This window comes from Chiloscyllium plagiosum, chromosome 18, assembly GCF_004010195.1.
Source record: "Chiloscyllium plagiosum isolate BGI_BamShark_2017 chromosome 18, ASM401019v2, whole genome shotgun sequence".
NCBI lineage: Eukaryota > Metazoa > Chordata > Chondrichthyes > Orectolobiformes > Hemiscylliidae > Chiloscyllium > Chiloscyllium plagiosum.
The window spans coordinates 65,551,171-65,578,697 of record NC_057727.1 but is presented as its reverse complement, the minus strand read 5'-3'; the positions used below and the strand labels follow the sequence as shown (position 1 = coordinate 65,578,697).

General features: G+C 41.8%; 1 protein-coding gene across 3 annotated transcripts in view; it reads right to left on the bottom strand.

The window, feature by feature from the left end:
* Positions 1–1,822: 1,822 nt before the first annotated feature.
* LOC122559149 (MAP kinase-activated protein kinase 2-like) overlaps positions 1,823–27,527 on the bottom strand; it is a 106,010-nt gene continuing 80,305 nt past the window's right edge. For 2 of the 3 annotated variants that reach the window (XM_043708505.1, XM_043708506.1), the window contains exons 3-10: positions 25,529–25,593; positions 24,579–24,658; positions 15,969–16,095; positions 8,915–8,990; positions 7,485–7,609; positions 5,689–5,774; positions 3,997–4,077; positions 1,823–2,319 (exon numbers count right to left, since the gene is read on the bottom strand). In XM_043708505.1, coding sequence (XP_043564440.1) covers positions 2,164–2,319; positions 3,997–4,077; positions 5,689–5,774; positions 7,485–7,609; positions 8,915–8,990; positions 15,969–16,095; positions 24,579–24,658; positions 25,529–25,593 — 796 coding nt within the window. In that variant the 3' untranslated portion in view covers positions 1,823–2,163. The remainder of the gene's footprint in view (positions 2,320–3,996; positions 4,078–5,688; positions 5,775–7,484; positions 7,610–8,914; positions 8,991–15,968; positions 16,096–24,578; positions 24,659–25,528; positions 25,594–27,527) is intronic. The other variant, XM_043708509.1, reaches the window with a different exon arrangement.

Sequence of the window (27,527 nt, the reverse complement as noted above, 5' to 3'; positions counted from 1 at the left end):
ATAGGGGACTTGGGAAGTCCAGAGGTATACAGGTCACTGAAATCTATGAAAATGATCAAGATGACTAACTGGAATGCTGGACTTGATATCTGGCAAACTAGAATACAAGGGGTTTAATTCATGTTCAACTATGCAAAGCCCTAGCTAGACCACACTCTGAACAGAGCAATACTGGACACTAAATGTTTAAAATAATACATCAGCTTTGGAAATTAACAGAGTAATATCTCAAATCCAAACATTACATTGAGCAAAGAAAACACAAACTTGGGCTGTATCCCCAGGTGACATTGGTTAGGCCACCGTTGGAATATTGCGTGCAATTCTGGTCTCCTTCCTATTGGAAAGATGCTGTGAAACATGAAAGGGTTCAGAAAAGATTTACAAGGATGTTGCCAGGGTTGGAGGATTTGAGCTACAGGGAGAGGCTGAACAGGCTGGGGCTGTTTTCCCTGTAGCGTCGGAAGCTGAGGGGTGACCTTGTAGAGGTTTACAAAATTATGAGGGGCATGGATAGGATAAATAGGCAAAGTGTTTTCCCTGGGGTCAGGGAGTCCAGAACGAGAGGGCATAGGTTTAGGGGGAGAGGGGAAAGATATAAAAGAGACCTAAGGGGCAACTTTTTCACACAAAGGGTGGTATGAATATAGAATGAGCTGCCAGAGGAAGTGGAGGCTGGTACAATTGCAACATTTATGGGCCTGGTGCTGGCAGGTGGGACTAGATTGGGTTGGGATATCTGGTTGGCATGGACAGGTTGGACCAAAGGGTCTGTTTCCCTGCTGTACATCTCTATGACTTGTTAGAAAGTTTCAAAATATTAAAGGGGAATGTGTATGAATGGCTAAAGAAATAACTGGGATCTGTCTAAAAATTACCAATCGGCAATGAGTACTCTCCATGCAAGAAGAGTGATAGAAAGCTTGGAACTCTCTTCTGAAATGGTTTTTGATGCTGGATCAGTTGATAATGTTAAATCTGAGATTGATAGGTTTCTGTGAACCAAATGATATTGAGGAATACGGGGCAAGAGCACATTCATGGAATTAGGATACACGCCATCCACAATCCCTTGAACCAACAGTTGCCACATTTCCTAAACGGCGACTACAATTCAGAAACACTTCACTGGCTGTCAAATGCTTTGGGATGAACAGTGCTCATAAAAGGTGCTAAAAAAAATGCACGTCTTTCTTTGGCGCTGAGTTATTAGAATTAAGAACCTTAATTACAAAATAAAACATTTTGCCTGTCAAATGCACAAAAACCTGCAACTTTGTGAATAGTTTTACCTTGATATCAAAACATTTTCAAAAATAATTCACGCATTCCTATCATTTAGTCTTTCAGCAAAAAAGTTTGAGCACTGCTCTTTAACCTACGGGTTTAACCACTTACCTTAGCTGCACCTTTGCTTTCGACTCCAAACCTCAATGTTCCACATGAATTATTTTCTCGCCCTCCTCTCCTGAGGACACTGGCTGTCTTGGGTTAGACATTCTGTATAGCTGGCATTCTGATACCTGGTGCCAGTGTCTATTCACCAGACTAGAGTCTAGGCTGCCACACTGTGAAAGGAACTCATCACCTGTACTTTATGGATATGTCATTCAATGCCTAGAGTTTCTCTTGCAGTTCCAGCAGGATGGACAGAGTCAGTGAAAGGTAAGTGCCCCCTGCTTGTTGGCTAGCCATTTATTTTACACTCTAGAAGTAGCTACTGATCGCAGATGGCATTATGACCATTGCTGCTTCAAAGAAGAACCCAAAATTTCATGTAGAATGCACATACCTACCACCCAAGTGAGGCCTCACAACTAAATTACATCTTCACTGCTTGCCTTCTCCTTCTTTGTCATTCTTTCATCAATGCCAATGCAAAGTTTGAGCCGAATTAAAACAGTTCACGATTTTAAAAAAAAGCAACACAACAGTACAGAAAGGAGGAGGAGGACTGGGTCCCTGGGGATAGCAGCATGCAAGGGAGCTGCCTTCACTCTTCTAGTTCTGTTGTCAATGACAGTAGAAACCACACTCTATTTTTCAGAGAACCTCCAGCCTTCATTCAGGCTGAATTCTGGCAATACAGGGGTTTTAAAAACCTCTGGTTTCTTGCCATGTGTTCAAAGGCATCCCCAGTTCTGTTGTTGTTTGGTCCTCTCTTCACTGATTGCTGCAGATTGCTGATGAGGACCGTGCTGATGAAGTCTGCTTCTTCCGTCTCTTGTTCAAAAGGGGGTTACTGGTTTTGTCCAAGTCCTTAATCGTCACCTGATCATAGTCAACACGCATTGTGGCAAGTGCACTTGTCAATTCATCCTAAAATCAGAATACAAAATTAGAGCAATAACCGCCTTGGATGTTGAGTGTTTTTCAAAATCTGTGTCTTAAAATAGAAATTACCAACAGGATTTTTTTTGAAGTCACAGAAATTGTTTGAAATAGCATCAGTTTCCACTGTAACATTGGGTTAGTGTAAGTGGACAACCACTGGCACTAAGTCTAATCATATCTGTCTGATTGGCACTACATCCACGAGCATCCACCCCCTCCACTGCCGATGCTAAGTAGCAACAGTGTGATCTACAAGATGCACTGCAGTAATTCACCAAAGATCCTTAGACAGCATCTTCCAAACAACTTGACCACTTCCACCTAGAAGGACAAGGGCAGAAGATACATGGGAGCACTACTATCTGCAAGTTCCCTCCAAGCCACACACTATCCTGACTGGGAAAGATAGCTGTCATCCCTTCACTGTCAAAATTGGGATCAAAATCCCAGAATTCTCTCCTTAATGGCATTGTGGGTTTACCGACAGCATATGGACTGCAGCGGTTCAAGAGGGCAGCTCACCACTACCTTCTCAAGGGCAACAAGAGAAAGGTGATAAATGCTGGCCAGCCAGCGAATCCCATGTCTTTCAGGTAAATGAAAAAAAAAAGTTGTGTTGGCCCATCTCTTGCATAATCATTACCTCCGAAGAAAAATGCTGTGAAATTTGGAAATGCTCTGCAGGTCTGAAGAATGGAAAACAGGGTTAATGTATCAGGTTGATGTCCGCTCAGTAATGCATTTTCCTCACTGATGGCTTTGACAAAATGTAGTCAACCTGAAATATTGACTCTCTCTGTCTTCTGTGCACAGATGTTTCCTGACCTTTGGAACATTCCTTGCATTTTCTGGTTTTCTTTTGCCACCTGTCCATGCTGGTGGACCCCACAGAGTCCACCATCTCCCTGGTGTCATATACATTTGTTTACATTATTGTTAGCTCATGTTCAGATGGACACTGCAACTAAGATTTCACCACATTCACACTGGGGTAAACTTTCATTAACAAATCAGAACATGTCCGGTCCCTGCAATGTTGGACAGAGGGCTGAAATACCGACTGGGCAATCAATGCAACCCGAGGTGGCAGCTAATCCAGGTTCCAGCTACAGTCTGAATTACATAAACAACAACTTCCACACGCATGGCACCCTGAAGTTGTAAAACATCCCATGGTGCTTCATGGGAGCATTACCAAATAAAATAATTTGGAGATGCCAGTGTTGGACTGGGGTGTACAAATGAGATCTCAGTGTACAAATAATCAGACTTTTTGAAGTTAGCGTGCAGTGGAGGCTTTATTCAAGTCCTTGGCTCTTATCGAGAGGTGCTTTGTGATGTTCAGCGTAGCTAGATGGTGTAACTTTGCCAGGTCCATTAAGTAAAACGCGCACCACAGGTATCCGAGTAAAAACTGAGGCCAGGGTGGAGGGGAGGTTTGGTCTAAACAAAAACCTTGAAATAATTTAAGATACAATTAAATGCCTCATTATCAACCTCTTGGGGCTTAGCAATGACCAGAAACTGAACTGGGCAAATGGAGTTATATAAACGCAGCTTCATTCTCTCTTTCTTTGCCGAACCATGCCGTTTTCATCACACCCATTTGTTTTTCATTGTGAACCTCATTGTGGAACAGAGTATGACTGAGCATGCACTGACCTTCACCTCCTCCCACATATCCTTCTCTTCTTGGAGCACTCGACTTGTATGGAGTGGAGTCTGAGGAACCACCATCGATTGCTGGAAGCAAATAAAAAAGAGTATTTGAATGATTTGGTCTTCCCACAAGTTGATCTGTAACAGATCCGTTGTTTTTTTTTGGGCAACTCCTCAAATTTTGTCACTAAATCAGTAAGGGTGCCATGATTTGCCTTGACTAGGAAGCAGGAACATCATACCCAGAACTCTGAGTCTTGGTTACTGTTTTGAAGTACCCATATGATATGTGGTGGATAAAGGATTGGGCTCGGTCCTGATGCTTCAAACTCACACCCTTTCCTGGTCTAATAGCTTGCTGATATTCACAAGGTAGCCCGGGTTAGATGGTAGAAAACAATGGAGGGTAAGTAGAAAATTGGAGTGGAGACGACATTTGGAGCTGCCGTGATCTTATTTAATTTTGCACAAGGCTAGGAAGGCCAAATAGCCTACTCTTCCTCCCAAGTCTATTCCTGAGGTTTCCACAGTTAATATTTTATACAGGTGCCTCCCTGCTGCAGTATGTTACAATCTGTTCCGCTTTGGTGAATCCATGATTAAGGGGGTTAGTGCGTTGAATGACTGAGTTGCCATACACAGTGATGCCGGAGTGGACTCAGTTACTGCACTTAGTATAGTACATGAAGTAGTATCCTTCTCAACATCTCTTGTTGCCTGTAGATTAGATTACTTACAGTGTGGAAACAGGCACTTCGGCCCAACAAGTCCACACCAACCCTCCGAAGAGCAACCCACCCAGACCCATTCCCGTACATTTACCCCTTCACCTAACACTACGGGCAATTTAGCTTGGCCAATTCACCTAACCTGCACATTTGAAGCACCCGGAGGAAATCCACGCAGACACGGGGAGAACGTGCAAACTCCACACAGACAGTTGCCTGAGACGGGAATTGAACCCGGGTCTCTGGCGCTGTGAGACCCACAAAAAAGTGACATTCTCAAGTGAACCTTAACAATTAGATTACTTACAGTGTGGAAACAGGCCCTTCGGCCCAACAAGTCCATACTGACCCTCCGAAGAGTGACCCCACCCCCCTACATTTACCCCTTCACCTAACACTGCAGGCAACTTAGCATGGCCAATTCACTGAACCTGCACATCTTTGGACTGTGGGAGGAAACCGGAGCACCCGGAGAAAACCCACGCAGACTCGGAGAGAATGTGCACACTCCACACAGACAGTTGCCTGAGGCGGGAATTGAACCCGGGTCACTGGCACTGTGAGGCAGCAGTGCTAACCACTGTGCCGCCCCTGTAGTGTGGGGACTCCCTGGTTAAACCACTACCAATCATCCCTCTCCAATGACAGAGCAGCGTAGGGTCTCATAAGACTATGGCAATTACTCCTTTACCCTGCTTTATCCTAAGTAATAGTCATACTTTGAGTCATTCACAATGTTGCTATTACCTGTATTCGTATTATACTCTCTGGTATTTGCCACCTCCTTCACTAATACATACACACACGCAGACAGACACACATTCACAGAAACATACCCATACACAGACTTTTGAGGTCTGACTGCTGTATTACTTTCAGACATCAGTAGAAGTGCTGCACTGAAACAAGCTTCAGTTGTACTTTTGTGTCGAGAAAAAAATACAAGGCAGAGTTTGATGAGACCTACGTTAATCCAAGGATGGTTCATAAACTCAGTGATCGTCATTCGCTCGGTGGGATCGGTCTTCAGCACTTGCCGGATCAGATCTTTCGCTGCAGACACAGAAAACATTAACACTTACAAGAACCAAATTGTCAACAATGTACCAGTGCCACATAGAGAGGAACATCACAATTTCAAAATTCCAGTTACTGAATGGAGGCCCAAGTGGCAGCATCAATATTTAAGAATGCTTATAGACTTCAGTGAAGGTCCCACCTCACATCTATACATACAATTCTCAGTGTTAGGCTCTGGATAGTTACTAGCTTGGTAATCCAGAACCCTAGACAAACGATCCAGAGAACAGCAGTTCAAATCTCACCATACCAGCTTGAGAATCTGGATTTGATTTTTATAAACTTATTAATGAGAAGAATAACTGGAATCAATAGAAGTGTTTATGAAGCTGCCAGATTGCCTTCGGAATCCAATGAGATGACTGACGTCCTTCAGCCTTTTACTGAATTTGGCCAGCATTATGTAGCAATACGGTTCCTCTGAAAGTGGTTTAGCAACTTACTGAGGTGTATCATATTCCTACCAGTCGTTCAGGACCTCACTAGCAATGTCCACATCCTAAAATTGTCTACTGAAAAGGAAAGGGAACTCTCCAAGTTCAAAGGCTATGGCAGCCCTGTGCAATTGACTTGTTTTAACATTGGGAGGAAATTTACTATCAAGGTTATGTAACTGATTGCTTTAGAATCTGCAACTGTGCTGCATGATGAGTAGAAACTGCATTTGGTCAGATTGCTCACAAACTACAGCTTCCTAACCACAACCACAGAGTGAGCTATGTTGTTTAGTACAAAACAGAGCTGACTTATACCAAATCAGTTTAACCATTATTCTCATTGCTTAATGCTTATTTTTATCGAGACAGGAATGATATCATGGTTAAAAATGGAGACTAACACATTGGTGCTGCCCTTACAGTCTCTCTCTCTCACACTCATGCACACACATTCTTCTCTCCTGTAACTTTGTGCAGGACAATTGGTGTGCTCTGATCAAACACAGAGCCATGACTTGTGCTGCTATTAAGCAAGACAATCACATATCATAGCACCCACTGAGATCTACCAAGAATCACCTAACTTGGCGAACGTGTACTTTGTTTGAAATCGGAAGCAGATTTTCAAAAACTAGCAATTATTTCAAAACCAGTAAAGTTCATTTAGTGTTATATTGCACTCAGTGCTCCCTCTACAGTGTCTCATCAAGTCCTCCCAAGTCAGGCATTAACTGTACAGTAGAGCTCCTTCTACACTGTCATATCAAACACTTTTAGGGTAGATACAAATTAGGAGCAGTGTAGCAATCTTCGTATTGAGATGCACAGAGCTTTACTCTGCAATAAGCACACACATGGAATTAACTTGTGCTTGGACTTCACCTCATCTTGCATATCCGGTGAATCCTACAGAAACCAATCTCAATAGGTCTCTAATTAGTAATTAGTATTGGAGCTGTCACTTTATTGTACAGACCCTGCTGCATTATTTTAATTGCTCATATTTCACTTCCTACTGAATAGAAACATGATCCATTAAGTTGATTCTTGATCACTGGCAATAAATTATTAATTTGATAACTTTGACAACAAATTTGCCAAATATTACCAATACGCAAAAGCATGATCGAACCTAACGAATGGAACATTTGCTGAGCATTAAGAGTCAAAATCTGCTGCTGTGACCTGACTCAGGACCTTCAGGTCTATAGCAACATGCAAACAATGAGCTTCCAAATTTACTTACCCTCCTCAGAGACTTCAGACCACTCTGGGTTTGGAAACTCATACTGTCCCATTCGAATCCTCTTCTTCATTCCAGGAGAGATGGCCAGGCCATGATTGGAGTAGAATGGAGGATACCCACACAGCCTGTGGGCACAGGGATGATGTTCAGCTGTGCTCTTTGCTAGCCATGTGTAGAGGTAAAACCTTTTTGTTTCCTCAGTAACTCCCCATGCCCTCTCAAGGAGCTTACTATTGCTGGTATTGTCTCTGTCAATTATCAGTTCAATTCACCCATATTTTATTAAAAGTGAACAGATAAAACAGACCACCAACAGTCTAGTTGACAGAAATCTTAGTCAACTCAAGCATTTTTCATCCTCACACATATTCCAGAAGTCAAAAACAGGATTTAGAAGTGGAAGGGTTCTGGTGTAAAGGGAGTAGGGGTGTCAATGTTGGATCACAATGGTTCCTCCAGTCAGTCCTTACTACTGATCCAATGTGGCATGAGGTGCCTCATCGCAGGCAATGGATAGTAACTTTGAGCCTCTGGTCTATAGAAAACTGAAGGATATATTTACCAAATGAATTATTGATTTGCTTGAACTGCAATATCAGCCTGAAACTCCCCACAATGGCTCAGCATTAAAGATCCTGGATGTGTTTTATCTCCTCAAAAAGAATTATGTATAACTGATTAATACCAACTTGATATGAAACGGGAATACCATGAGAAAATTCCCTTAATTATTCACTCTGTTGTTTTGTTATCTTGACCAAAATCCCACATGGTTCACAAAAATAGCCCTAACCCATATATAGCACCTGAGAATGCATGTTCCCTGAGAGTACACCCGTTCTGAATGGGTTTAAAGTTGCAGGCAAGAATTTCAGGTGAAGCAAGACTTCGTGTCAGCTAATTTTTTCTAATATAAAAATAGCAACCTTAAAAAAAAATCTGCTTTCTGAGATTCACACTTCATTCAATATGTCTGAATATATTTTAAATGGGGTTAGATTCACTAATATTCAAAAAGAAAAGCTTTTACCATTGCATTCTATGTAGCATGCTGTTCTTAAAGTACTCAAGTCATTTTAATAGCTTAAACTTCAATTTGATAAAGAGTAACTTTAAAGAGTAAGATGGTGTACATTCCACACTTTGCTCAGGCCCTTAACACTTACACTGATATTTCTCGTTTTAATATTTGCCAGTCTAATACAGGTGCAAGTGTCTGTTGGTGAAATTAGCATAGAAACTATCACAAATTTCAACAGAACATTTTGGATCACTGGATTGTCCTGATTAAAGTTTGCTACTTAGCAAATGAACTGTCTGCCACATTGCATTGATATAACAAGTGGCCATAGATTCATAGAGAATAGTGGAGGAAATTACAGAGGGGCAGTTACAGAGGAGCAATGGAGATGAATGAAGAAGCTACTTACAGAATGTACATGATCACTCCCAGGGACCACATATCACACGACTTGTCATATTTCTCAGGACCCAGAACCTCTGGAGCTATGGTGAACATGTGAAAGTATGAGCAGCGATTCAGGGCAACAGCAACCAAACAGATTAGAAAATAAAACTATATTCCTAGGGGTTGTCAGTTCTTGACCTTATTATGCCCTGGTTCAAACATGAACAAGAGAACTGAATTCCAGAGGCAAGGTGAGAGAGACTATCCCTGACATTAAGGCTGCATTTGACCTAGCATGGCATCAAGGTTTGCTTGCAAAACTGTGGTCAACAGGAATCAGGGGAAAGTTCTCCAATGGTTGGAATCATTTTCAGTAGGAAAATGGATAATGGCTGTTGGAGGTCAATCATCTCAATGCCAGGACATCAGTGCAGGAGTTACTCAGGGTAGTATCCTAGGCCCATCTTCAGCTGCTTCATCATTGACCTGACTTTATGAAAGAAGGAAGAAATGGGAATGTTTGCTAATGATTGCACAATAGCAGCACCATTCACAACTCTTCGGATACTGAAGCAGAAGAAAGTGAGGACTGCAGATGCTGGAGATCAGAGCTGAAAAATGTGTTGCTGGAAAAGCGCAGCAGGTCTGCGCTTTTCCAGCAACACATTTTTCAGATACCGAAGCAGCCTGCTTCCATTTGCAGCAAGACCTATTAATTTACCAGGCTTGGACTGATTAGTAGTAAATAATATTCACACCAAACAAGTGATGGACAATGACCATCTCCAACAAGAGGGAATCTAACAACAGCTCTTGAAATTCAATGGAATTCTTATTGATGAATCCCACATTTTCAACATCTTGGGGGTTACCATTGATTTGAAACTGAACCAGAGTAGACAGATATACGTGACTGTAAGAGGTGGACAGACGCTGGCATTCTGTGGCAAATAACTTCCTTCCTATATCCCCAATGCCTGTATACCATCTACAAGGCTGTGATGTCTAGAAGATCTAGAAGAACATGGGCAGGTGTGTGGAAACACCTCCACCTACAAGTTCTTCTCCAAGTCACAAACTGCCCCAATTTGACATTACATTACCAATCCTTCCTGTCACTAGGTGAAAATCCTGGAACTCTCTTCTTAATAGCGCCGGGGATGTTCCTCCATCCAAAGGACACCAATGGTTCAAGACGACAGCTCACACCAATTTCTGCAGGATAATTAGGGATCTGCAATAAATGCTGGCTTAGCCAAAGCCCAAAACCCATGCCTGAATATAAAGAAAATCATTAAGGGGAACGGATATATCATTATGCTGTTCCCTCATCAAAGGCTGTCCGAGAATTAAGATAGAAGCCACATTCAACATATAAATGAAACAAAAACAAAAGCAGGCCATCCTGCCCCTACAGCCTGCTCTACCATTCAATAAGATCATAGTAGATCATTCACATCTACTCTAGATAACCTTTGATTCCCCTGCTTCCCTTGCCTAACAAGAATCCATCCAATTTTGTCTTAAAAAATTCAATATCCCTATCTCCATTACCTTCGGAGACATGAAGTTTCAAAGTTACACAACCCTCAGGGAAGAAAAGAATTCTCATCTGTCCTGAAAGGGCAACTCCTAATTTTAAAAGTGTAACTCCTAGTTCTGAACTTGCCCTCAAGAGGAAACATCCTTTCAATGTTCACTTTGTTAAGACCATTCACTCTTATTCACTTCAACCAAGTCACCCCTCACTTTTCTAAACTCTAGTGGAAGCAAATCCACTCTGTCCAAACTTTCATCAAGACAACCCACTCACTCCAGGTATCAATCTAACAAACCTCTTCTGAACTACCTTCAAAGCATTTACACTCTTTCTTAAATAAGGAGACCAAAACTGCTTACAGTATTCCAAATGGAAAAAGTGAAGTTGTTGGAGGTCCAGGATGTACTAGCTGGATGGATAAAGAACTGGCTGGACATCAGGAGGCAGAGTAGTAGTAGTGGAAGGGAGCTTCTCAAAATGGAGAACTGTGACCAGTGGTGTTTCATGGAGATCCGTGCTGGGACCACTGTTGTCTGTGGTATACATAAGTGATCTGGAGGATTGATTAGCAAGTTTGCAGATGACACTAAGATTGGTGGCGTAGCAGATAGTGAAGGGGACTGTCAGAGAATACAGGAGAACATAGATAGCTTGGAGAAATGGAGATGGAGTTCAATTCGAGCAAATGTGAGGTGATGCATTTTGGAAGATCAAATTAAAGAGTGAACCATATAGTATATGGAAAGGTCCTGAGGAAAGTTGATGTACAAAGAGATTTGGGTGTTCGGGTCCATTGTTCCAGAAGGTGGCAACGCAGGTTAGTTGAGTGGACAAGGTGGCAAATGCCATGCTTTCCTTCATCGGAAGGGATATTGAGTCCAAGAGTCTACAGGCCATGCTACAGTTGTATAGGACTTTGGTTCAGCCACATCTGGAATACTGTGTGCGGTTCTGGTTGCCACATTACCAAAAGGATGTGGTTGCTTTGGAGAGGATGCAGAGGAGGTTCTCCAGAATGTTGCTTGGTCTGGATGGCGCTAGCTCTGAAGAGAAGTTGAGTAGATTAGGATTATTTTCATTAAAAACACAGAGGTTGTGGGGGGTACCTGATTGAGGTCTACAAAATCATGAGAGGTATAGACAGGATGGATAGCAAGAAGCTTTTTCCCAGAGCGTGCAATTCAATTACTAGGGGCCATGAGTTTAAAATGAGGGGGGAAAAGTTTAAGGGAGATATGCATGGAAAGTTCTTTATGCAGAGGGTGATGGATGCCTGGAACATGTTGCCAGCAGAGGTGGTAGAGGCGGAAACGTTAGTGTCATCTAACATGAATGGGCAGGGAGCAGAGGGATACAGATCCTTGGAAAATAGGCGACAGGTTTAGATAGAGGATCTAGATCAGCACAGGCTTGGAGGACTGAAGGGTCTGTTCATGTGCTGTAAATTTCTTTGTTCTTAGTTTTGCTAATGCCCTGCATTACCAAAGCATAACATCCTGACTTTATGGTCAACTCCCTTCATAATCAAAGGATAGCAACCCACCAATTTTTGTATTTCATACACTAGCAGACCTAAATCCCTTTGTAGCTTGGAATTCTCATTTAGGTAATATTGTTTTCCTATTCTTCCTGCCAAGTGAACATTTTTCCACATTATAATCCATTTGCCAGAACTTTGTCCATTGTCTCAACCTATTTTTCATTTACAACTTCCTTATGTCTTCTGCACAACATACATCTGTATCGATCTTGGTCTTGTCTGTAAATTTAACTACCATGCCTTTACTCCCCTCACACAAGTCATTCATAAATATCATAAAATGTTGATGCCCCAACACAGACCCCACCTTCCATCACATCCTGGCGAACACATCAAGGACTCATTTATGTGCACACTCTGGATAGCTGTCAGAAAACAATCTGCTTTCCCAAGGAAAATGTTACCCCCCTATAGTATGAACTTTTATTTTCTGCAATAGCTTTTGTGGCACTTTATCAAATGCCTTTTGGAAATCCAAGATTAGTATATCAATCAGCTCCTTTTTGTTTTAACTACGTCAATGTTACTCCTTTAAAGAATTCCAATAAGTTAATTAAACACGATCGCCCTTTGACAAAGCCTTGCCGATTCTTCCAATTATTTTGAACTTTAAGTACGTAGCTATAACCTTTTTAATGATCACTTTTAACAGACATAATATGCTAATTAGCCTATAGGTTTGTGTTTTCTGCCTTCCTTCTTTTGTCAACATCCACTACTTTCCAAACCATTTGAACCTCCCCTGAATCTTGGGAAGTTTGGAAGAATGACACAATAGCCATCTACAGCTTCATTCAGCCACCTCTTTTAAGATCCTGGTATGAAGTCCATCCGGATCCAAATATTTGCGAAACCCACAACTTGTTTCGTACTGCATTCTTTGCTATTGTTATTTCACAAAGTTCCTCTCTCCCTTCCAGCTCCTGATTTCCAGCTATTACAGAGATGTTTTTAATATTCTCTACAGTGAAGACAGAAGAAAAGTATTTGTTCATTTTGTCTGCTATTTCCTTATTGGCTACAATTTTTTTTCATTTTTACTCTCTAGAGGACTGACATTCAGCTTACTTACCCTTTTCCTAAATACCTATAGAAAAGTCTTGCTATCCACTTTTATATTCCCAGCTAGCTTCCTCTCAAACACTAATTTCTTCCTCCTGATTAACATTTCAGTCATTTTCTGCCTTTTTTTTAATATTCTGATCAAATAATCTCCCCGTGTCTGCTCTGGTTTCCTTCCACATTCCAAAGATGCGCAGGTGAGGAAATTTTGGAAGAATAACAAAAATCATCTACAGCCTCATTAAGACCTCTTTTAAGACCCTGGGATGAAGTCTATCTGGGTCATGCAGAATTGCTCATAGTGTTCAGGGATGTGTAGGTTAGGTCCATTAGTCAGGTGAAATGTAGAGTAATGGGATGGGGGTGTGGGTCTGGGTGGGATGCTCTTCAGAGGGTCGGTGTGGACTTATTGGGCCAAATGGCCTGTTTCCACACTGTGGGGATTTTGTGATAAATCTATAATAAATCTGACAGGCTTTGTACAGTTAACTGTTTTTCCTCAAGTTCTCAAATTCCTTTAATTAGCCGCAGATAGGAAAGTTTGTAGAGAAAGTACATATTCAGAAATATCCCCTTAAACATGTGCCACTGTGTCTCTATTGATCTATCCCTTAGACTAACAGAGTGCCTTTATTAATTAATCAATCTTGTCACATTACACAATGCCAAGTGTAATATAACCTGCTCTCTGGTCCAATCCTAAATTAATGCTCCAAGCAACGACATCAAAATCATTCCATGAACTCCTCATCCAGGCTACTGCTGCCAATCTGACTTTTCAAATTTATATGCAGATTAAAGTCAACCGTGTTATTGCTGTTCCTTTATCATAAGCACCCATACATGGTTAGATATTGTAGCAAAGTGAAAATATAATACTCTATGGAACGCTATATCGAGATGTTGCATTGTGCACCATTATAATTATAGGATGTATTATATAAACATTGCATGGTGTTACGGCAAAATCCCTTGAGACTGCCTGGGACATTAATAGATAGGATTGTTGAGAAGTTGACCTTTTGCAGTACATCCAGAGCGGTTAAACATCCTGGGGAGGATCAAATATCAGCCAATCAAATATGATCTTTGGTCCAACTCAGCAATGTGCTTGGTCCCACATGGTTTTTCCCTTATCACTGGGAGGTTGCTAAAATGATATGTTCGCACTGAGCGAAGCCTAGTCCTCATCTGAAAGACAGGTCAGATTTGTGTCTGCAAGAACTGAGACAATTTAGGACATTTTTGGACAAATGCCAGGTTAGTGACAACACTAGGTGATCCATTTGACTGACAAAGGACTAGACCACAATGTGAACTGTACTCGGAAAACAGTAAACTACCGTTCTCTCCCTCGGTTTGGTATGGTCATTAAACATACCAAGAACAAAGAACAATAAAACGACAGCTGATGGGAATCAGAAACAAAAATAAATTGCTGGAAAAACCTGGCAGGTCTGGCAACATCTGTGGAGACAAAGTAGAGTTAGCATTCCACGTTGTTTGCACAGATGCTACCAGACCTGGCAGGTTTTTTCCAGCAATTTCTGTTTTTGTTGTTGTGAATGACATCAAACAGCTGGAAACAAACGCTTGAAAAACTGGTTGAAAAGAGGAGCTGAAAAGAAGCTAGTTTTTCAGCAGTCACTCACTAATCCAATACTTGACGAAACCAAGATTAGATTAGATTAGATTCCCTACAGTGTGGAAACAAGCCCTTTGGCCCAACAAGTCCACACCGACCCGCCGAAGCGTAACCCACCCAGACCCATTCCCCTAAATTTACCCCTTCACCTAACACTACGGGCAATTTAGCATGGCCAATTCACCTGACCTGCACATTTTTGGACTGTGGGAGGAAACCGGAGGACCCGGAGGAAACCCACGCAGACACGGGGAGAATGTGCAAACTCCACACAGAGAATCGCCTGAGGTGGGAATTGAACCCAGGTCTCAGGCACTGTGAGGCAGCAATGCTAACCACTGTGCCACCATGCTTCCCATAATTTTAAATCCAGAGCAAGAAAAAGTTCATGATACAGATGCAAATTCTGTGATCTTAGAATTAGCTTTATTGTCACATTTTGTCAAATGAGAACAGTGAAAAGTTTCCAAGTTGCCACTCACGTCACCATCTTAGATACAAAAGTACCCAGGTACAGATTCTTAAACACAAATTCTTAGGGAAAGAAAATTAGAAAAATAAAGAACTACTTGGTCCAGCATTACAGATCATAGGGTTAAATTAGAAAAAGAAATAAATAAAAGATTCAGAATAACAATCTTTCCAACTCAGTCTATATTGGCACCTAGCCTGTAGACCACACTGAGCTTTACCTCAAGGCTAGGACCTCTGGAATCACCCCGACGCTGGATGTCCATGCTGAGGCCATGCAGGGCCAAAAACACTTCACAGCCACAAACACACATTTGACTTATTATTTTTGTACTGTATGGAAAAGCTTTATCATGCTGTACACATGTCTTAAATGACACTTCGTTCACCACTTCTATGCAAATGGGATTCTTACTGACCCACAACCTCCGCTGGCGTCAATACAGACATGACTTCCAGAATCACAACCTAAGCAATTGCGATGCCATGGAGATCTGGACCACAAAGTTGGCTAGGTGAAAAAGCTCTTTCCCATTGCAGCAGATACCTTGTGCAGAATCAGAGGTCGTCTTGAAGCACTATAGCCTATGTAGAGGTATTCCTACAGTGTTGCTCAGAAGGGAGTTTTAATTTAACCCTGCGCAACACTGATTGTGAACACTGGAGGTCTTGCCCCTTAAGCTCAAGGAGTCTCAAAATGTCAGTAGTTGATGACCAAATGCTGTTGCTCACTGGTTGTCTTGTTTCTGGTTAGTTACAGTAATCTTTTGACAGATATGCACAAAAGGAAACAAGGGAAGAATGCTCTAGATACTGACCAACATAATACGGCGTGTAGCACGGTGTTGCTAGAGAGTTGTGAAGTGTTGTTTCTTTAGCAAATCCAAAATCCGTGAGCTTGAGGATCGCATTCACATCTTTCGACGTATACAACAGATTTTCTGGCTGTAAAATTCAAACAAAAGTTAAAGGTTTCAAGGAGATTTCTTGTTTGACGAAAAAAACAAATCAAATAGCAGAATTCGGCAACGACATTAAACATGTACATGTGCAAGCGGGGGGGGGGGGGGTGACTTACCAGGGATAAGCCATGGGGTACAGGTCTCTAGCACAGAGTCTGGTCCTGTTGCTCAGAAGGGAAGTGGAGAGAGGAGCAGAACATTAGTCATTGGGCGGCGCCATAGTTAAGTGGACAGATAGGAGATTCTGTGGGAATGAGAGAAACTCACTGTTGGTGTGTTGCCTCCCAGATGCCAGGGTTCTGATGTCTCGGATCATGTTTTTAGGGCCCTTGAGGGGGAGGGGAAGCAGCCCCAAGTCATGGTCCACATTGACACTAACGACTTTGGTAGAAAAAGGGATGGGAATTTAAGGCAGCAATTCAGGGAGCTAGGGTGGAAGCTGAGAGCTAGAACAAACCGTGGTTATCTGTGGTTTGTTGCCCATGACATGTGCTGGCAAGGCCAGGAATAGGGAGAGAGAGGAGTTGACACATTACTAAAGGGATGGTGCAGGAGGGAGGGTTTCAGATACCTGGATAAGTGGGGCTCATTCTGGGGTAGGTGGGACCTCTACAAACAGGATGGTCTACACCTGAACCAGAGGGGTACCAATATCCTGGGGTGGAAATTTGCTAATGCTCTTTGGTTGGGTTTAAACTAATTCAGCAGGGGGATGGGAACCTAAATTGCAATTCCAGCATCCAGAAGGTTGAGAGCAGTGAGGTCATAAATATGATTCCAAGGTCGCAAGAGTTCACCAGGTGGTTTGAAGTGTGTCTACTTCATTGCCAGAAGCATCCATAATAAGGTGGGTGAACTTGCAGCATGGATTGTACCTGGAAATTCAGTGTTGTGGCCTTTTCGGAGACATGGGTAGAGCAGGGATAGGAATGGTTGTTGCAGGTTCCGGGATTTAGATGTTTCAGTAAGAACCAAGAAAATGGTAAAACAGGGGGAGGTGTGGCATTGTTAGTCAAGGATAGTATTATGGTGGCAGAAAAGACATTTGAGTACTCGTCTACTGAGGTAGTATGGGCTGAGGTTAGAAACAGGAAAGATGAGGTCACCTTGTTCGAAGTTTTCTATAGGCCTCCGAATAGTTCCAGAGATGTAGAGGAAAAGATAGCAAAGATGATTCTGGATAGGAGTGAGAGTAACAGGGTAGTTGTTATGGGGCACTTCAACTTTCCAAATATTGACTGGAAATACTACAGCTTGAGTATTTTAAATGGGTCAGTTTTTGTCCAATGTGTGCAGGACCGTTTCCTGACAGTATGTAGACAGGCCAACAAGGGACAAGGCCACATTGGATTTGATACAGGGTAATGAATCTGGCCAGGTGTTAGATTTGGAGGTAGGTGAGCACTTTGGTGATAGTGACCACAATATAATATTTAATGATGGAAAGGGATAGGTATATATCGCAGGGCAAGAGTTATAGCTGGGGGAAAGGCAATTATGAAGCGATTAGGCAAGATTTAGGATGCATAGGATGGGCACAATTGAAATGTGTGTCCTTGATAAGTGTGTACCTGCCAGGTGAGGAGGAAGTGGTCAAGCGAGGGAGGCATGGTTTACTAAAGAAGTTGAATCTCTTGTCAAGATGAAGGAGGTGTCTTATGTTAGGATGAGAAGTGAAGGCTCAGTTAGGGTGCTTGAGAGTTACAAGTTAGCCAGGAAAGATCTAAAGAGAGAGAATTATGAAAAGCCAGGAGGGGACAGAGAAGTTGTTGGCAGATAGGATCAGGGAAAACCTAAAGTTTTCTATAGGTATATCAGAAATAAAAGAATGAATAGAGTAAGATTAGGGCCAAAGGCAGTAGTGGGAAGTTGTGCGTGGAGTCAGAGGAGATAGGAGAAATGATAAATGAATATTTTTCGTTGGTATTCACTCTGGAAAAAGACAATGTTGTCAAGGCGATACAGACTACTAGACCAGATGGGATTGAGGTTCACAAGGAGGTGGTGTTAACAATTCTGAAAAGTGTGAGAATAGATAAGTCCCCTGGGCCAGATGGGATTTATCCTAGGATTCTCTGGGAAGCCAGGGAGGAGATTGCAGAGCCTTTGGCTTTGATCTTTATGTCGTCATTGTCTACAGGAATAGTGTCAGAAGACTGGAGATAGCAAAGATGTTCCCTTGTTCAAGAAGGGGAGTAGAGACAACATTGGAAATTATAGACCAATGAGCCTTGCTTTGGTTGTAGGTAAAGTGTTGGAAAAGGTTATAAGAGGTAGGATTTATAATCATCTAGAAAGGAATAGGTTGATTAGGGATAGCCAACACGGTTTTGTGAAGGGTAGGTCATGCCTCACAAACCTTATTGAGTTCTTTGAAAAGGTGACCAAACAGTTGTATGAGGGTAAAGCGGTTGATGTGGTATATTTGGATTTCAGTAAGGTGTTTGATAAGTTTCCCCATGGTAGGCTATTGCACAAAATATGGAGGCATGGGATTGAGGGTGATTTAGCAGTTTGGATCAGAAGCTGGCTAGCTGAAAGAGGGTGCTGGTTGATGGGAAATGTTCAGTTGCTAGTGGTATATCGCAAGGATCTGTTTTAGGTCCACTGCTATTTGTCATTTTTATAAATGACCTGAATGAGGGCGTAGAAAGATGGGTTAGTAAATTTGCTGATGACACTAAGGTCGGTAAAGTTGTGGATAGTGCCGAAGGAGGTTGTAAGTTACAGAGGGACATAGATAAGCTGCAGAACTGGGCTGGGAGGTGGCAAATGGAGTTTAATGTGGAAAAGTGTGAGAGATAATTCACTTTGGAAGGAGCAACAGGAATAAAGAGTACTGGGTTAACGGTAAGATTCTTGGCAGTGTAGACAAGCAGAGAGATTTCTGTATCCATGTACATAGATCCCTGAAAGTTGCCACCCAGGTTGATAGGGTTGTTAAGAAGGCATACGATGTGTTTGCTTTTATTGGTCGAAGGATTAAGTTTTGGAGCCACGAGGTCATGCCGCAGCTGTAGAAAACTCTAGTGCGGCCACACTTGGAACATTGCATACAGTTCCGGTCACCGCATTATAGGAAGGATGTGGAAACTTTAGAAAGGGTTCAGAGGAGATTTAGTAGAATGTCGCCCGGTATGGAGGGAACATCTTATGAGGAAAAGCTGAGGGATTTGAGGATGTTTTTATTAGGGAGATTGAGAGGTGACTTAATTGAGACATACAAGATAATCAGAGGGTTAGATGGGGAGGACAGTGATAGCTGTTTTCCTCAGATGGTGATGGCTAGCACAAGGGGACATAGCTTTAAATTGAGGGGTGATAGATATACGCCAGATGTCAGAGGTAGGTTCTTTACTCAGTGGTAGGGGCGTCGAACTCCAGGCCTGCAACAGTAGTAGACTCACCAACTTTAAGGTCATTTAAAATGGTCATTGGATAAACATATGGATGAAAATGGAATAGCATAGAACAGATGGGCTTCAGATTGGTTCCACAGGTTGGTGTAACAGAGGCCTGAAGGGCCTGTACTGCGCTGTAATGTTCTATGTTCTAAGCATTAAGTGCAAACACAGCATCATTCTGCATATAGCTATCAATAACCACAAAACCAGACTGCCAGTTTTGGTGTTGATCGAGGGGAGAGTGATACTGAAGCAGCGGAACAACTCCCCGATCTTTTTTGAACATCATTAACATCCACTAGATCAGGCAGATGTGGGCTCATTTTAATATCTTGCCTGCACAACTTTCACATCCTTCACAACTAGTTTGTGTAATACTGAAGTAGGGCTGCATGTCTTGGAAAATAAGATTTGTGTCTTATCAATGGGATTATTCAGAGAACTGAACAATCATGACAACTCAGGTTTAAAAAGGAGATAGTGGCATAGTAGTAATGTCACTGAACTAGTTTCCCAGAACTCCATGCTAACATTCCAGGAACTTGAGCTTGTATCCCATCAGTCCAGATGGTGAAATTCGAATTCAATAAAAGTCTGGGTTCAAAAGGGTGGACTAATGGTGACCATGTCATCACTGTTGGTTGTCCTAAAAACCCATCTAGTTCAATACTGCCCTGTCGGAAAAGAAATCTACTGTCCTCAAAAGCAGAAAGGATGAGCGTGCAAAAGGATATAGGTTGGTCAAATGGACAACCATTTGCCAGCTGGAGTATGACATGGGTTAATTGAACTGGTCTACTTAGGCTTAAAGAGTACAAAAGCAATATACTACTTAAAATTAAGATGTAAGTTTGCTCACTGATGTTGAAGGTTCATTTTCAGAAGATTAGTCACCATACTCGGTATCATCAGTCAGCCTCCAGTGAAGTACTGGTGTTGTGACCTATTGATGTGTTTAGGTTTCCTTGGGTTGGCGATAACATTTGCCGCTCTTTTTCTCAGAGTGTGGTTAAGAGGCTCCATATCAGAGTTCTTAGCAGAGGCAGTAATGCAGAGACTCGAACAAACCACTCTGCCAAACATCGAACCCAAACATTAGGTCCACTGCGTGGATGATATTTTTGTCATCATTAAATGAAACAAATTAGAGAAAACCTTCAAGACCATCAATAATATCCTTACAGGCATAAAATTCACTAAAGAGGAGGAAAACAACAACAAACTGCCATTCCTTGATGTCACAGTAGAGAACTTCAAACCTGCGTCCACAGACGGACTAAATACTTAACGACAGAAGCAATCATCCCAACACCCACAAATGAAGCTGCATTAGAACATTATTTCAAATGAGCCAACACACACTGAAACACCGAGGACTATGAAGAATAGAGGAAAATCACCTAGACAGTGTATTCAAAAAGAACGGGTACCAAATGAATACAGCCAGACGATTTCTCAGCAACAAACCCAAACAAGCAGACAAAACGCTCTCCAGAAACCCTAGCCACGCTCCCCGACATCAAATACATCTCAAACATGATTGCCAGACTATTCCGACCCCTTGGCATCATGGAAGCCCACAAACTCACCAACACACTAAAACAGCAGCTAATGAATTTGAAAGACCCTATACAGACAACAAGCAAAACTAATGTCATTTACAAAATACCTTGCAAGAACTGTAACAAACACTACATTGGACAAACAGGCAGAAAACTAACCACCAGGATACATCAACACCAACTAGCCACAAAAAGACATGACCCACTCTCACTAGTATTCTGACATACAGATGAGGAAGGACACCACTTCGACTTGAACAACACATCCATCCTAGGGACAAGCCAAACAAAGACATGCACGAGAATTCCTAGAAGCATGGCATTCCAACCGGAACTCTATCAACAAACACATCGACCTTGACCCCATTTACCACCCTGGGAGAGAAAAAACAGGAAATGACATCACCAACCCAAGGAAACGTAAACACATAAATAGAAAGTGGATCATTAATACCAGTGCTTCACAGGAGGCTCACTGATTTTACATGGTATGGTGACGAAACTTCTGAAAACAAACCTTCCAGCTCAGCAAGTAAACTTACATCCAGAACCTCAACCTGAGCTACAAATCTTCTCAAAACTGCCTAATATGGAACGTTTGTTATTGTAAGGAGAATTGAATATGAAAAGTAAAGAAGTTAGATTGCAGCTTTTATGAGCATTGGTAAGAACCACGTATAGAGTTTAGGTCTCCTCACTTGGGAAAATTTGAAAAATCGCTTCAGAAGTGATTCAAAGAAGGTTCACTCAATTCATTCCTGGGATGAAGGACTTAACTTATGGAGAATGGGTAGAAGTCAAAGCTGTTAAACCTTTCAGCTTTAGAAGAATGAAAGGTGATCTTCCTGAAACAAAGATCTATTGGAGGGTGGATACCAGGAGAATATTTCCTCTTATGCAAAGACTAAAATTAAGGTAAATGGTTTAAGGATAACAAAGTCTCTGTTTTAAGACAGAGATAAGAAATTGTTTTGAGGTTTGTTGGGAATATGAAATTCCTACGGTCGGAAAGTAGTAGGGTCTTTAAATTTATTCAAGGCTGTGGTGAACTAATTTTCGATCAACAAGGTGCTCAGGGATTTTGGGGGAGCTGACTTGAAAATAGAACTGAGGCCACATCCAGATCAACCATGGTCTTACTGAATGATGGACTGGGTTTAAAGGCCCAAAATGGTCTCATCCCACTTCTATGTTCCATCTTAAAAGAAACAGAAGGTACAACAGGTTAAGGAAGGGAAATTCAGAGCTTAGAATTTGGAAGCTGGAGAATCCACTGCCAATGGTAGGTTAAACAAAAGTGGGAATGTGCAGGTAGCAAGAGTTGGAAGGCTTCGCAGAAAGTTGTCGAGATTGAAAGGAAGTTACACAGATAGAGACAGGTGAGGCTAAGGAGGGGGTTTTGAATCAAAGATCTTAGTTTTACATTTGAAGTGTTGCTGGATCAAGAACCAACCTAGGCCAATGAGCATGTGCCTATGGTTACATGGGATTTGGAGTAAGTGAATTTAAATACAGACACCATAATATTCAGAGCATTGAGAAGCTAGAAAGACTTTTTAAAACATTTAACTTCTGATCAGAATACAAGCATCTTTAAGCAATGATTAGAGCCAAGTCCATGAGCTAACTGAATACCCCAACACTGCCTCAACCAACATCACCCACAACAGGTTTGTGAATTCAACACTTCAAGTACTTAAAGGGTCATGAAAAGAGATTTGATATTCAAAATTGGAACTGGCAGCATAATAGACTTAAAGGGCTAAATGGCCCGATTTTACATCTCAAACATTGTCATACTGCGAAAGCTTATTCTTAACTGTCCTTTGCAATATGACATATCCTTTTGGTTACCTCCCACTGATTGTGGGCTCAAATTCTACTGTACAGATCAGGTTGTACAGTCTACTGTACAGACTTTAGCGCAAAATCCAGGCCAACCCTCCAGTGCAGTGCTGAGGATGTGCTGCAATGCCAGAGCTTCCAGCTTTTGGATGAGAGGTTAAACCAACACCTCACCTGCCCTCATCCTTATGTGGACATAGAAGATCCTGGCATCAGGTCAGGAGTGTTGTCCATGCTGTCCTGCACAATATTCATTGTTCAAGCAGCATCGCTAAAACAGACTATGTGGTCATCATTTCATTGAGATCTGGCCGTGCGGAAACTGGTTGCCACGTTTTTTTACACTACAGTAGCTCCATTTCAAATAGGTATTTCAATGGCTGCAAAACATTTTTAAACTTCTTGCAGTAATGAAAAGCAATAGGTTAATGCAATATATCATTTTCTTCCTAATTTGCCACTTTCCCACCTTTGCACTCCAGTCCACCTCCTTTACTCAAGTGTTTTAGAACAAAGAAGGGAAAATTTAAAGCCCAGAAATAGGCCCTTCGGCCCTCCCAGCCTGTGCCAATCCAAATCCACTGTCTAAACCTATTGCCCAATTCCTAAGGATCCGTATCCCTCTGCTCCCCACCTACTCATGCATCCATCCAGATGCCTCTACTACTGGCAACATATTCCAGGCACCCACCACCCTCTGTGTAAAGTACTTTCCACGTGTATCCCCCTTAAACTTTTCTCCTCTCACCTTGAGCGCATGACCTCTCGTTATTGAATCCCTCACCCTGGGAAAAATTTGTCTTTAATCTACCCTGTCTATACCCTTCATGATTTTGTAGACCTCAAGTCAGGTCCCCTCTCAATCTCCTTTTTTCTAATTAAAACAAACCTAACCTACTCAACCCCTCTTCATGCTAGCACCTTCCATACCAGGCAACATCCTCATAAATCTTCTCTGCACCCTCTCCAAAGTGTCCACATCCTTTTGGTAATGTGGTAACCAGAACTAGACACAGCCTTCTAAATGCGGCCAAACCAATGTCTTGTACAATTTTAACATGACCTGCCAGCTCTTATACTCATTACCCCATCCAATGAAGGCAAGCATACTAAATGCCTTCTTGACCACTCTATCCAGCTGTGCAGCCACCTTCAAGGTACAATGGACTTGAACTCCCAGATCACGCTGCTCATCAATTTGTCCCAAAGCTCATCCATTTACAGTGTAGTTTGTTCTAGAATTAGACCTTCCAACATGCATCACCTCACATTTGCCTGGATTGAACTCCCACTGCCACTTTTCCACCCAACTCTTCAGTCTATCTATATTCTCCTATATTCTTTGACAGTCCTCTATGCTTTCTGCTACTCCACCAATCTTCATGTCATCTGTAAAATTACTGATCAGACCACCAGTGCCCTCTTTCAGATCATTTATGTATATTTATGTTTTCCTCCACTCTCATCCAGCTCCTCATATTTCCTGATAGTATCTCTCAGCCCAGGCCTATATTTTCCTCTCAATATCTACTTTATTTTGAATTAAATATCGATGACTAAATGCTTAAATCAGTCGATGGTAAATGCCTTTTGTGATAGCCCAGCAATATGTTCACCAAAGCAGCCACTCAAGACAGAGAATTCACAGGTCTTACCTTAACATCCCTGTGAGCAATGTTCATTGCATGGAGGTACTGAATAGCACTCCCAATATCTCTCATTATTTCAGAGGCCTCTGTCAAAGGAAGAAATATAGGGTTCATTTGACAGGTGACCATTCTTATTCAAATATTGCAGGTTTCAAGTAAATTATTCTTTAACCACAGTGATAAACAACACATTAAATTATTTGTAGGATCCTTACATCAGATTCTAGAGTCCCACTTGTAATCAGATTTCAGAGATTTACTTGGTTTTATGACACACCAATTGAGGGACAGTTTTTTTTTCCATTTAATGTACGTGAGGACACTAAGAACTTCCAAGCCAAATACAATCAACAGCAACTGTAGAATAAAGCACATTTAACCTTAACCCCTGTTTGGGCAGAGTATACCTAGAGGGAATGCTGAATCCTTTCACCAAAATTTAGAGGTGCAACACTCGTTGTTGTGTCTCCCTATTGCTACCTCTTTTTCATGGAGGTCAGCTAACTCGGTATCTTTCTTTACCTTCATAAAAAAGGGTTCAATCTGGTGCTACTCCTTCCATCTAATTTCTGAATTGTTAAAATCCATCCCAGGGTACTTGATGCAGATGCACCCAGTGCAGTGAACAATTTGTCCCTGTTTTGCATCTTTCCTTTCAATCGCTTGGAAACCAAGATCATCATTGGTTTAAAACAATCAAGACTGCCTCAACCTTTCCTGATAATATAAAATCCTGATCTGGAATTGGTTATTCATCTCTGCATCTGACAAAGGGCTGTAACATTCCTCCTACTATGAGGTAACTAGAACGGTGCCCTTGGGCTTGATCGACACCGATGTGCGATATTTATAACCACAGTTAGTTTGCCTGTTAATTGCCTGGCAAAGAGGAAAGGTCACAGATTGTGTTGAGGACAACAGCAAAACTATTTTGAATGTTGTGCCCCATGACTTACCCCTCTCAGTAAATGCTTGATCACCTCGATCATGGATCCTGCTGAACAATTCACCTCCTTCCATACTGTTAGGGAGTGACAGGAGTCAGAGGGCAAGAGAGAAACAGTAGAGTTAGTAACAGGGTTTGGCAATTATCCAGAGAATTTGAGCTCCGTATATTATACTTACAAAATGATTTTATGGTTTCTATACCTTAAAATGGAATGTAAGAACAGAGATAGAGAATAACAGAAACCATCCTGCCCCATTCATTTAAAGTCCTTAACCACAGAGGGGTGACTTTATAGAGGTTTACAACATTATGAGGGGCATGGATAGGGTAAATAGGCAAAGTCTTTCCCCTGGGGTCGGGGAGTCCAAAGCTAGAGGTTTAGGGTGAGAGGGGAAAGATATAAAAGAAACCTAAGGGGCAACTTTTTCACACAGAGGGTGGTAATGGTATGGAATGAGCTGCCAAAGGAAGTGGTGGAGGCTGGTACATTTAGGGGATATTTGGATGGGTATATGAATAGGAAGGGTTTGGAGGGATATGGGCCGGGTGCTGGTAGGTGGGACTGGATTGGGTTGGGATATCTGGTTGGCATGGACCGAAAGGTCTGTTTCCATGCTGTGCATCTCTATGACTCTATCTCCTTCAAGAAGCCACTAGATATAGGAAATACCTGAAGGGTCCATACATCTGGTCCCTGTTCAGTTACCCTTCTCACCTCTGCCACTGGACAGCTGATGATACCTACCATAGTTGAATAATGAGATTACCACATGAAGAGGAGTGGCATTTGACTGAGGTGTTAGAGGTCTGCTGCACTAACAGACCACATCCAACCTCAGTCAACAGGGGTTACATTTTTATAGGTATTCTCTTGAACAGCCACTAATACCATTTTTATAGGTATTCTCTTGAACATCATGGGTCAGCACAGAAATCCTCAAGAATGTGACCCACATCATTTAGCTAGTTTCCCCACAGGAACAGAGACACATCTTTTCATTCAATTAGCTCATAGCTAATCTATGACGCAAATCCACAGAGCCATCTTTACCCTTTATCTCCTAAAACCTTTGCTCAGCAAATTTATGTTATTGGATTTTTTTTTATTATTACTTATTCCCAGGATGGGAGTGTCGTTGGCTAGGCCAGCACCTATGGCCTATCCCCAATTGTCCGGAGGGCAGTTATGAATCAACAATATTGCTGTGGTTCTGGAGTCACATGTAGGCTAGACGAGGTAAGATTGGCAGTTTCCTTCCATAAAGGGCATTAGTGAACCAGATGGGTTTTTTTTAGTTCACTGTGTTTTGGGACTGTGTGCTTAAATTTAAGGCAAAATGAAGGGATTCTATGACTGGTTTTGGAGACTGTCTGTGAGTAAGCCAGTGAGGTTTGATTATTAGACATCAAAGGCAGGCTTAAATTGTTTACTGGGAAGTAAATACAAACGATTTATGGTTGAAGATAGCAGCAGCAGCCTGTACAATAACAGTGGAGGCAGTGAATGTCCAAAGTCACGGAAAGAAATGATTGAGAATATCAGTTTGTAAACAGTTGTGTTTTAAACTGACCATTTAGTTTCAGGATGAAAGACTTTGGACTCTCAAGGATAGCTAATTAGCACTTTTATCTAGATACAAGCCCTTATCACAGGGAAAGGATGCAGAGAAAGCCATTGTAAATATTAGGTAACAGACATTGTGAATGTCAATATATGGACATACATGGGCCTGGGACAGATTGAGTGGCAGTCAAAAAGGACATATGGTTTTCCACACAGACTTGAGTGTAGAAATTTGCACTTGGGAAAAAACAAATTAAATGAGACCAGAAAAGAAAACATCACCATGAAATCTTAGTTTTTTTTTGTCTTTTGCAATAGAAAGATGAAATCTACATGTGTAATTCTTTCAGCTATCAACTGAATTCCTTCCTAAAACAAGTTACCAAAGGGATTGTAATACTATAAATCTCAGATTTAAAAGTTAGAACTGATCTAGCATCAA